Source organism: Parasteatoda tepidariorum, chromosome 8 (assembly GCF_043381705.1).
Source record: "Parasteatoda tepidariorum isolate YZ-2023 chromosome 8, CAS_Ptep_4.0, whole genome shotgun sequence".
In the NCBI taxonomy this organism is placed as follows: domain Eukaryota; kingdom Metazoa; phylum Arthropoda; class Arachnida; order Araneae; family Theridiidae; genus Parasteatoda; species Parasteatoda tepidariorum.
In genome coordinates this window covers 64565572-64578189 of record NC_092211.1, presented here as the reverse complement: position 1 = coordinate 64578189, position 12618 = coordinate 64565572, and the positions used below count along the sequence as shown (strand labels likewise).

Here is a 12618-nt window from a genome sequence, read left to right as displayed (position 1 = left end):
TAGAATGAATGATTTTTAAACATCTTTTTATGTGATTAGCTATATTAATAATTTTTCAGTATGTAATTCGATGTTAAGAGGATACCATACCACGGGAGAAACTTTTCGTCGCAAATTCTTTCTCACCTCTTCGATAAATTTAAAATTTAAAAGAAAGAGGATGAGAGTTCAGGCAAGCCTAGAGTAAGTCACGAAATTGCAATTGCTGAAAAAGAAGTTTTAAAATATCAAAATGAAAATTATTGGAAGAGAACTTCTTCATTCCGTATTCCTGAGTCATCTTCTTCATTTCGGTAATCCTGAGTTATCTTCTTCATTCCGTAACCCTGAGTTATCTTCTTCATTCCGTAACCCTGAGTTATCTTCTCCATTCCGTAACCCTGAGTTATCTTCTTCATTCCAAAATCCAGGGATACCTTCTTCATTTCGTAATACTGAGTTATCTCCTTCATTCCGTAACCCTGAGTTATCTTCTTTATTCCGTAACCCTGAGTTATTTTCTTCATTCCGAAATCCAGGGATATCTTCTTCATTTCGTAATCCTGAGTTATCTTCTTCATTCCGAAACCCTGAGTTACCTTCTTCATTCCGAAATCCAGGGTTATCTTCTTCATCCCGTATTCCTGAGTTATCTTCTCATTATTTATTTTCATTTTGATATTTTAAAAATTTATTTTCATTATTTAGAACTTCATGACTTACTCTAAGATAGTCTAAACTCACTTTTTCTATACTTTCAATTTGAAATTAGTTATGGAGGAGAAGGAGAATTTCCAACGAAAAATTTCTCCCATGGTATGGCCTCCTCTTAATCTGTTACCTTTTATATCCATCTTATCAGAGCTTTGAAAGTATAAAATTACATAAAAATATAGTCAGTTAAATATTTCTAAAGCAACACTTATTTCCATTAAATGTTACGTAAGTAGGTTTGAATCTAAATTTAATACTTAAGAGCAAAAACAGTTTAAAAGTCAACAATATTGACACAAAAAAGTAGTATGTATCTATTATTTTTTTAATCCATTAAAATTTTTCTCAAATTTTCTAGCATTTAAAACAAAATTTTTTTCTTTCCTCTTAGTATAAAACTTATTATTGCTTTTGAAATATTGAATATTACAACATACTTTGTTAAAGTATTCGTTATAAAATATTTTAGAAAGTCGAAATTCCTTTTCTAATTATATTTGTTTTTAAATATTTATAGTTAATTTCATCCCTAATTAATATTAAAAAAAATATGTAAGAAAATTCTAAAAAAATATATAAATGGATTTTAGAAATTATAAAATAAATTCGTTTTCCAATTGAGTTGAGAAATTTAATTTTGATTGAACAATTCCTTAAGAGAGACGTTTATTTAAATAAGGATTTTTACCAAACGGGAACGAAAACTCAGAAAACTGAGTGACGGGAAGAAGAGATTTTTCACTTTATTCCGGAACTGAAGAGTTCCCATGCATAATTAACTCATTTGAAATGCAAATTTTCATTCGGTCCTACTCTGATACCGTCGCTGCGTCAAAAGATTAACGGTGGAATGATTTTTGACTTACCACTGTCTTCCAATTATTGTTACATACGTGTTCATCCATTTAAATCCGAGGAGAGTGTTTATTGAAGTGAAGTAAAGTTAAGCAGTTGAAAATGGAAACCGAATTGGCAACGTTTCAAAATCGAATAAAGCTTTATTTTTATTGAATGTGGAACAATTAATAATCGTTTGAAACGAAAACGATGGATTAAAATTTCAGATTTAAATAGCTGGACTTTTTTAAGTCTATATGCAAATAGATTTCGATTTACTTAAAAATATATTTACTTATTAAAAAGGTAGTTACTGCATTATCCTATAATTTCGCACAGATCAAAAACTGATTGAATGCTATCTTGTTCACAAATAATAAAACGAAATAAAACGCTACGCTTTTCAAATAAACTAAAAAAGAGAAAATAATTTTACTTTTCAGGCATAAAATGAAAAGCGAAGGATGCAGTACTTCCGAAAAAAAATGTGAAAGACTTTTCGGTGGAGTTAGAAGTTTATTAAGAAAATATTGCCTCTTACGATTTTCATTTAGTGTCTAACAAAAATAAAATTATTGAAAATTTTACTTTATTATTTTCTTTTTAGATTTGTGACAGTTAGAAAGTATATAGGAGGCGAAATTTTTGATTTCGGATAAAAATGGGTGATAAATTGTTTGACTTCTAAAAGAAATAATTTTCAACTTGTATTGATAGCACGTATAAGGCTCCAGCCCCAATTGAAATTTGAGCTCTCTAGCTGGTCTGAAAAAGTGAAGTGTTTGATTGCTAATGGCTTCTTTTTGGCAATAAAGTTGTGATTTTAAATTTAGCAGTCAAGAAAAAAATTGGAACTTATACTGTCATGCAGTAAAAATTTAACAACTCCAGTTAGTCAGATGGAAGTTAAAATTAGTATTGGCAAATAATGTTTTCTGTTAGTAATATGACATGACTTTATACTGATGATAAAATGGCACGGTAGTCACGAAATGATTAAAATCATTAGTATTAAGGACTTTATCATCTGGAATTTAGTTTGCATCATCTAGTATCATGGCAAAATTTAAATGCTTTAGCTAGTCGGAAATCAGACGAAATTTCAATGGCAAGGCTCAAATCTCATAGACACAAAAATAGTTATAAAAATGTTCTAAGAAAGAGAGGAATGAATCTGAAAAAAAAAAAAACTTCACAAATTCGAATGTCAAATTCATCAAGTAATTAACTGAAAAATAATCTCTCCAAAATGTATCTTATTCGATTCAGTTCTAAAACTAAGTAAAAACTTTAAAAGGTAAACCACAAACTTAATGACTCCACTAAAATGAAGTCATCGAGTCATTCATTGGTGTTTAAATCTAATATGAGTATTTTCTATGAAATGACTCCACCCTATTACGTCATGGAATAATGTTTATTTATCCCATCATTATATGTATGTTTATTCATTCAACCAGTTTTCAAAACTGCAGATTTTCTTGAAATTTGGAGAAGAGAATTTTTTGTATGATATATTTGGCTAACTTTTATGTGTTGGTCATTTTTTAAATCTGTCGTTTAGTTGCAAAACCGGTAATCTTCTAAATGTAATATTTTTTGCCACATTTAGCCGAAATGAGGTGGAAGCCAAAAATTTTTTGGCGTAAGAAGTATGAAGACAGTGCGTTTTTGAACACAATTTAAATAGGTGATAACACGTGATAAGAGGGTATTATCCAATTTTACTTTTGATTCGGCCAGTTTTGGCTCACTTTGGAGTTAAGAAAAGACCATTGTGGTATAGGATTTAAGTAATCATCCGCGACTGAAGATAGTTCCGTTTTTTTAGTTATCAAATTATATAAGTAAGCTTTAAAACAATATAAAAGCTTTTAAAATTTAAACTCGCTGGAGAGAAATTTAATTCGTGCTATTTTTTTTCACTATATATGTCAGATAATTATTAAAAAAGGGTTATAGTTTCTTAGTCTTACTGGAATCCTAGACTTGGCGACATATTTCGATAAATAAGGAGACATTCGCTCTTGAAAGAGAAACAACTACATAACGTCGCAAGAGCCTTGGATTTGATTGGAACGCTAAAAATGGAGCGCCTTATACTGACATGCAATAAACAATTCAAATGAGAGATAAAGAATTGTTTTTACTTTTGTACCTCTGTAGAAGAATGTGCAAGAAACAAGTATTTATTAAACTTTCATCAGTTTCTTTAAAGGCGAAGATATATATATTTCTTATGATTGTTAGATATCATTAGTATTAATGCTTATTTACAAAACAATAGTCTATTTAACAAACAATCTATATATATATTTCTCTTACACGACACCAAAAAAAAGCCTCATTACAACTCCCCGAATGGCAACGTTAGAAAATCGACCAATGATTGCTGCTAAAAATGTCACATGGCAAATGTCANTGGCGAGCGATAGCGAGCAGGGGGCGGAGCCTCCTAGTAAGTTTTATTTTCCTCCTTTCACACGATTTAAGAAAGCGAGCAAAAAGGAGACTGTTCAACGCTGTTTCAAAAGTTGGCGATGTTCATATACGTTTGCGCTGGGAGCTTGGCATCAATTTGGCGTGTACTTAGACGCAAACAAATTCCCTCTATAAGGGCAATAGTTTTTTCTTATTTTGTAACAGAGAATAGTATTTTTTGCTGTAAACAAAATAATAGGCGATCAAGTGAAAAAATATTAAAAATAGGTGAAAAAGTTTAGTTAAATTAAATTTTATTAAACAAAAATTAAAATCTTTCAGAGAGGTTTCTTGATGATCTTGATATCAAGTGCCTTATTTCTTTTAAACTATTAAAATGTTAATACAATAATCTTAAAATCAAATGTCTTTTTTATGATAACTATTAAACATTAAAATATAACGATACTGAAATCAAGTGTCTTATCTGTGCATCTATCTATAAAAAAACATTATAGAAATCTTGAAATAATGCGTCTTGTTTATTATAAACTGTAAGTATCATTATACAATAATCCTGAAATTAAGCGCCTTAACTGTTATAATTTTTAAAAAACATTATAGAATGATCTTACAAACAGGCGTCTTATTTATTATCAAATAAAAGAAACATTGTGCAATGATCTTGACATCAAGTGTCTTATTTACTTTATACTATTAAAATAATCGTGAAATCAAACTCTTTATTTGTTAAAAACTATAAAATTAAATTGAAAAACGATCTTGAATAACGTTTTTTTCCATAAATATTCTCATACTAGATCTTTAAATACAGAAAATCTCAATTTGTCGTTGGCCCCTCATCCGTAAGTAACCAGAAAAGAGTAGATCTTCCATTGTTTGAAATAAGGATTTGAGGTAAGACACATCCTTATTGTTTTGATCCGTCCTTCTTTTATATTCTTCTTCAATAAACTTTTCTGGGGGAACTTGCCGCTGAGAAAGATTCAAGTCAAAAGTTTAATCTATACTTCCCTTGCCTCTCGGCAGTTTAGGTTGTGAAGATCAACGAAAAAGGGCACGGCTTTCCTTTAATGTGTGTACCGAAATTTCTCAATTCAATGCGAAAGTCCTGATTGACGGTATACTTCGGGCCGACTTTTTTTTTTTATTCCGTAAAGAAATAGAATTTTTTTTCGTGAGGCTATTGACGAAAAGCGTTTTCCGGTTCCTCTAAAAAGCTTTTCGCCGTTTCCGAAGCTTTGTTATTAAAATAACATTCAGGGATGATCGTATATTGTTCTAGAAATAAAACGTTTCGTTTTAAAGTTTGTAACTTTTCGCGAATGTATAGAATTTTATTGCTAAATTACAGAAAAAAATTGTACAAAAAAAATTCTCTGAATTAATCGCTGAAAGACATTTTTTTAATGAATTCATTTTTTTAAATGGGTGAATTATTTAAGAATATTTTTTTTTAAAAGTCCGTTATCTGAAGGTTTCATTGATTATCGTTGAGCTAATATGTTGCCTTTATAAAAATACTGAGTGCGTCTGTAGGTTCTAAACCTTCAGATTTAAAATAACCCAAATCTAATGGAAAATGCATTTTAGAGCTACTAATGTGTTTAATTAACATAACTAGAGTGCACAGTAGATTGGTGTGCATTGAGATGTATAAGGAATTTTCGTATCTCTAAGGGATTAATACTGATTTTCCGTAGTGCCAAGACAAAATTCAAAATTTCATACACACGTATTACTAACAACTTAATAGAAATGTAATCAAACAACCTAAACAATGTTATTTTGTTTTAAAATCGTTTAAAAAAGTATTGTCTTTAATGACATTAGAAGGTCAAAATGGGATTTAGGGTTCCGTCTAGAAATCTCTCCACCAGAACAATAAAGAACCATCCCTATTTATTGATAACACTAGTTCCCCTGTCTGACAGTATTTTAAGGTAGGTATTTTATTTACGTCGCACTAGAGCTGCACAATAGGCTATTGGCGACGGTCTGGGAGGCATCCCTGACGTTGCAAAGACATGCATGAAATATTTTTAGAAGATACATATAGGGTCATATGCAGAAGATAACAAAATAATAAGCAGCAACAAAATAATATTCATTTATAAAGAGGAAGACATCTATTTTTTTTAAAAATTATAAAATGTTTTGTAATTAATTAACAGTTGGACTGAGGGTTCCTATGGCATACACCTCCTCCCAGTCCTAACGCCAAGAATTTTAACTGAAAAGTGACTGAATTGTTCCCAACGGACATTTACAAGCATGGGAAGAGATTCATAGATGGCGATTTATCGAAAGATAAAACAGCCAAAAATAAAGCCAACCCCACATTACTAGTTCTAAATATTAAATAATTTAGATATAGCTTAATCACCAAAAAAAAAAAAAAACCGTAAGAATTAATATAACCCTGTAACTGACACATTTTGTGGTAAGAGAATTAAAATAGCTTGAATGAAGAGTTGAAAATAGATTTCAGTGTTCGATTTAGACACGACACTAAATTAATGAGTTATACCTTTGTATTAAATTAAAAAAGTTAGTCGTTACATTGATTGTTAAGAAGGGAATAAAATATTTATATTTGCTTTCTATAAAATGTAATAAAAATTAAATAATTTGTTTTAATTTAATTAAAATTTGATGAAGAATGATTAAGAAAACTAAATTTATGAAATTAAAGACATTTTAAAAGTTTGGAAATACGTACTGCTTATAATGATACCACAATATTCAAGTTGCGTATTTGGTTAAAGTATCGCTTACAAGATGCTAGGGTTTGTAAGTTCGATCCTGGCCGTCGACTAAATAATCTGCGTGTGTACGCAACAAGGTGCACGTTAAATCTGTCGTGGTTTAAGATCCTCTCATTAGTTGTGCTGGGGAAGGCACTGACCAGGGTCGGAATTATGCGACATTCTTAAGAAGTTAGAGCCTTGAAACATAGGGTAAGGTGGTTATCCATATTTGGGTGCAGTTAAATGGTTATTTTATGCAGTAGAAATACGTGCATAAAAAGAGTTCGCAAAATATCACGATTGAAATAATTTTAATTTGTATCAGAAAGCAATTATCCATAGAGAGGAAAACAAATGAAGAAATATGTGCACCAATTCAATTGGTAAAAATTTACTATTACATTTTCACTATTACATTCCTGACAAGTTTTCAGAGTATTTTTTTTTTAAAAAAAGTATTAACAATTAATTTTTATTATCAAAGAAGCTTTAGCGATCCACCTTTTGAAGATTCTAGAAACCAAATTTGGGTTGTGACTTTGGTTGGGAACTCTTGCTCTGTTGTAATTGTTGTCGTCGATCATTAAGGCAAAGAGGGTGCGATTGTTCTTGTTCTCAGTATCGCCATCCATGGCCAAGAATTCGACTTCTGTCCCACCCATACGTCACATCCGTTTATAGGGCGGACCCATTCATACATCCATTCATTCATCCACAGATCGTAATTTTGACCTGAACCAGAGAACGATCGATCTCCAATTTAGTACCCCCAGAGGTATTGACTTGTTATGAGAACACGGGGAACTTTGTGACCCAATAAATTTAACGTGCATCAGTCATTATTTACTGTAGTCCAGCACCCTGCCAACCAGGCTATCCCGGTCTCAACTCTTGCTCTAAAATACGAAAGCAATTTAAGTACCCCTAAGGGCTAGATTGACAGATAGAGCTCCGATTCAGTGAGTGGTATTAGATATCGGGAAAAAAAATTCAGTTATGCAGTTGAATAATATGTATTTTTATTTTGCAAGACCTCACAGCATAAGAAGTCGCAATTAGAAAAAAATGAAAATATCTTTTAAAACACTCATTATTAACGTGTTTATATTAATCGGTGTGCAAAATATGTTTTTAAGTATTTCCTTTTTCTAATTGGGTACTTACACTTCAAGAACAAAATCGCGGATACCCACCTATGTAATCTACGACGTCAGCCCAACTGATAGTTTGTAAGCAAAATGGCGTATTAAAGTCGAGTTAAGTTTCTCCACATAAGTTAGAATGTTAATTAACGTAAAGTTAATCAAATACAGTGCCGTATTGCACATCGAGTTCATTGAAATATAATTCTATCGCGACTACATCTTTTACTTAACTTGGATTTATTATTTGTTTACTTATTTCATTGTAACCATGATATATTTTTGTTTTGTGTACCTGGCAACTTCGAAGCATAATTAGTTTGTTAACGTTCTACTCGCCTTTGTACCGGTCTTTGTGTTAAGTTGGAAATATATAGTGAAAGAATTGAAATCTTTGTGAAAGGAAACAGAATGTGTTACATAAGAGAATTGATACTTTGCGGGCTTGGCTTACTCGAAATAGAATGAAAAGAACGTAACAAATACCAAATACAACTGAGGGGAGAGTAGTTACAGACCATGTCAACCTTCATCTATGAATAGGTACCCCGACATAGAGTTGAGTTAACATGTCTTATATACTACTGAATTGTATTGTAATTTTGTAGTGGTAGATACGCTACAGTACTCCCCCACCAGAATTATAGCTATGATAGAATTCGATGAATGGATGCCACTAGTTGATTCATTGCTGTTTTGTGCGAAGCCGGGAGAGCTGTATTAAGATCACCGTATTTTTTGAGTGCTGAATGTGAGAGGTGTATTAACTTCACGGTCGTAGTCGCTCCTCTGTTGCCGTTAGCAGTCGAGTAATCGCAAGNTAACTTGACATTCCAGATAACTTGACCCTTGTCATTTAAATTATTTCATAAAAGAAATACTAGGTTACTATTAGTAACCTAGTATTTCTTTTATTAGTGTATAATGTAATCCTAGTAACGACTAATTCATTGTGCAATTTATATAAATGTTTGTAATAAATAGGAGAAAATTATATTTTTATTTATTTAAAAGCGACGGGTTAGTTTCAGCGGAGGACGGGTGCATTGTTGAACAAACCGTCCTCGGGGACGGGTAAAATTTCTGAGTTTTTTCGAGCCCTGCTTTGCGGGCTTGGCTTACTCGAAATAGAATGAAAAGAACGTAACAAATACCAAATACAACTTTTCAGCAACCAATCAGATTCAGATTCCCACATTACAGGTATCCCATAGTCTTTTGTCTCGTATCTCGTTTAATTTACGAGATAGAAGCATAGTATCGGTAAAAAAACCGGTAGAAGGCGCTGTCGAGACTATTATATGCTAGCTGGAGGTCATTTTATTGAGAATAGACACTCGTTTTAAAGCTGTTGTTTTATATTCATTGGAGGTTTTTACTGTACGTGGGTCATGCAAAGTATATTTTTAAGTAAGCGCCGTTGCTAAAAAATATAAAGACGTTTTACGTGCTGAATGTCCCTTCCGACATGGCATATCTCGACGATATGCATTTATTTAGATGGATTTTTATAAAACTTATCTTTTTCTTAAAAAATTCAGTTAATTTTCCCTGTTGAGAGGGCAAATCGACTGTTTTCTCTAAAAGCTGTAAAAAAATTTTATATTATTAAATCTTAGCACATTTGTACTAAGAAAAAAAACTTTGTTCTATTTTAGAAAAAAATGACAATGCATCCGACAGATTATAATAAATTATAACAGATTCATCCGCAGCATTTGAAATAATTTATTTTCTGCTATTCGGAATAATTTATTTTTATAAAATAAAGAATAATTTTCAATTATACAACCATCATATCTTTGTTATATTCGCATACAGTAATGCAAATAAAAGACCTTGACATAGAAATGTAAAATCAATCAAGAAGTAGTTTGACACATTGGGTGGCATCGATAATTATAATTTTGTGTCTTACCAGAGCCTTTGTTTGGCTTGGCACTGCCTCAATTGGCGACAAGCCCCGATGCAAATGTTCAATATTATAATCTACTTACTAATTTGAATCAAAAAAGAAACAGCGTGCAATCTATTAATCAGTGTAGCTTTAGTCCTCAAGTTGGACTTACAGCAAATATAATTTTATTTTGGAAGTAAAAAAGAAAATTTAGTTTTACGATATAAGAGTATGAGAACTTGTAGAAAGCTTTCAATTGTACATAACAGTTAAGTCTTAAAATACTTGTAAATTATTGCCCGCAGTCATATGTATGTTTTCGAAAAATGCGTCAACTGAGAATAATAAAAATAGAGCGAACAGCTTGTAGACAGCTATTAATTACATAACTGTTAAGTTTTAAGATATTTGTAAATGATTGTTCGAAAACATTTGTATGCTTTCGAAAAATGCGTCAATTGAATATAGTTTGTAAAATGACGCATACGCTATAGTATGAGGACTTGTAGACAGCTTTTAATTGCTTGAAACTGTTAAGTTTTAAGGTATTTATAAATGACTATTCACAATCATATATACGTTTCGAAAGATGCGTCAACTGAATATAGTTTGTAAAAATAGAGCTCGAACGCTATAGTATGAGACTTTGTAGACAGCTTTTAATTGCTTGAAATTGTTAAGTTTTAAGGTATTTATAAATGACTATTCACAATCATATATACGTTTCGAAAGATGCGTCAACTGAATATAGTTTGTAAAAATAGAGCTTGAACGCTATAGTATGAGAACTTGTAGACAGCTTTTAATTACACAACTGCTAAGTTTTAAGATATTTATAAATGACTATTCACAATCATATATATGTTTCGAAAGATGCGTCAACTGTAAAAATGATGTTTGTAAAAATGACGCATACGCTATAGTATGAGAACTAGTAGACAGATTTTAATTACACAACTGTTAAGTTTAAAATATTTATAAATGACTATCCGCAATGTGTATGTTTTTGAAAGATGCGTCAACTGAATATAGTTAGTAAAAATGACACGTACGCTATAGTATGAGAACTTGTAGACAGTTTTTATTTACGCAACTGTTAAGTTTGAAGATATTTGTAAATAATTATTCGCAATCAAATCTATGTTTTCGAAAGATGCCTCAACTGAATATAGTTTGAAAAAATGACGCATACGCTAGAGTATTAGAACTTGCAGACAGATTTTAATTACACAACTGTTAAGTTTTAAGATATTTATAAATTACTGAATATGAAAAGTTTCATTTTAACATCAATTATAGATTTTGAGATAATTGTAAATAATTTTTTGTTCACATTTATACTTTTGTTTCTCGCAAAATACAATTTATGCGTCATTTGAATACTGCTCACCCAATTGATACACGAATTCAAAACAATTCAGTCAAATTAAATTGGGGAAACATTTATTTTATTCATTACTAGCTGAATACCCGTTCTTCGCATAGAGTGAATAAAAAAACTGAAGAATCAATAAATCAGTACTGAGACATACTTAAAACTCAATCTTACAACTGAAAGGCATGTACCGACACAATTAAAGAGCTTGTTGAAAGAACCACTTAAGTGACATTTTTAGGGAAATTAATGAATCAGAGAAGATCATATAAAGTGGTTGCATCAATATGGGTGCATTTAATGTAACAGAACTGTTGCTTTCACTTTAATCTTAACTAATACGCATTAGGTTTTAGTATGCTTGCTTGACTTTATTTCAAATTAAGCAGTGGTAAATAAAATAAAGCAAAGAATTATTAGTTCCTCATTCTAATAAATTGGTAATAAAATAGTTCGGATGCAATATTTTTTCTTTCTGAAAATGTTACATACCTGGTTCTTCCACTAAGTTTTCAAATTAACATAGCTAAAATAGTTTCAATTTTTTTAATTTAATATTATTTGTTGCTCTTTTCGGTGGCTTTACGTTATTGAAGTAAGAGAAAATCGTTTTTGTAGTTCATCCCATTAGAATAAAGATAAAATGTACTTAGTATCACTTGACATGATGCTATTGCTCGCGGCCAATCCATGAAAATCAATTTTACCACTATCAAGTAATTTTTTCCTGTACACATCTCTTCCGAGGGTTCGTAAAACACTTATTTCCAAGTTATTGGTATTAAAACTGCTTAGTATGAGTGCAGTTTTAGTAATCACCAAATATATCAATATAATATTTTATACCTATATTAGTATATTTAATACTTATATCATAACCCTTCAAAATATGAGTTTAGTGCGAAAAACATTTGTCAGTAGCAGCCAGCTAAAGTTGAAATTTGAAAAAAAAGAAAGAATTCTTATTAGAACTTGTTAAGGATTTTGGAGTTTGACCATTTCTCTAACCTTTTATTTACTGTAAAAAATTTATAAGTAGTGGTAAAAAGAAGTTTTTTTAATTTTAATTCATTAAGATATTATTTGCTTCCACTGGATAAAATATTTTCTGAAACTCCGGAAAACCCGTTGTAAAATTCTTATTAAAACAGCACTAATTACCATAATACCACTAGTACATATAACCATCAGCAGTACATATTAATTAAGCGTCATCCGTAAATGGCGATTTTCTGCGGTTTTTCTAAACGATTTTCCCATTAAACTTTTCTCCATTAACTTTACTTTTTATCACATAGTTTATTTTATTTCCATTTGCCACTTAGCTTATATGTAAGTAATGTACGTACACATAACGGCATCTTTAAAAATGATTTAAAATACTTTCGTAAGTTTGAGAGATTGCAAAACGTGAAAATAGAGGAGTAAATAGAGTTTGAGGAGATCTTTTTATAATAAAGAATTAACACTTTTTTTAATAAA

General features: G+C 30.7%; 1 protein-coding gene across 1 annotated transcript; it reads right to left on the bottom strand.

Moving 5' to 3' along the window:
• Positions 1 to 239: 239 nt before the first annotated feature.
• On the bottom strand, positions 240 to 614 carry LOC139426144 (uncharacterized). Its single transcript, XM_071183911.1, has one exon. The coding sequence runs from the start codon at positions 612 to 614 to the stop codon at positions 240 to 242; it is 375 nt and encodes a 124-aa protein (XP_071040012.1).
• Positions 615 to 12618: the final 12004 nt, after the last annotated feature.

What these genes read in the sequence shown, in the direction of transcription:
- LOC139426144 (XM_071183911.1), bottom strand. Translation starts at nt 614, where the DNA reads ATGAAGAAGATAACCCTGGATTTCGGAATGAAGAAGGTAACTCAGGGT.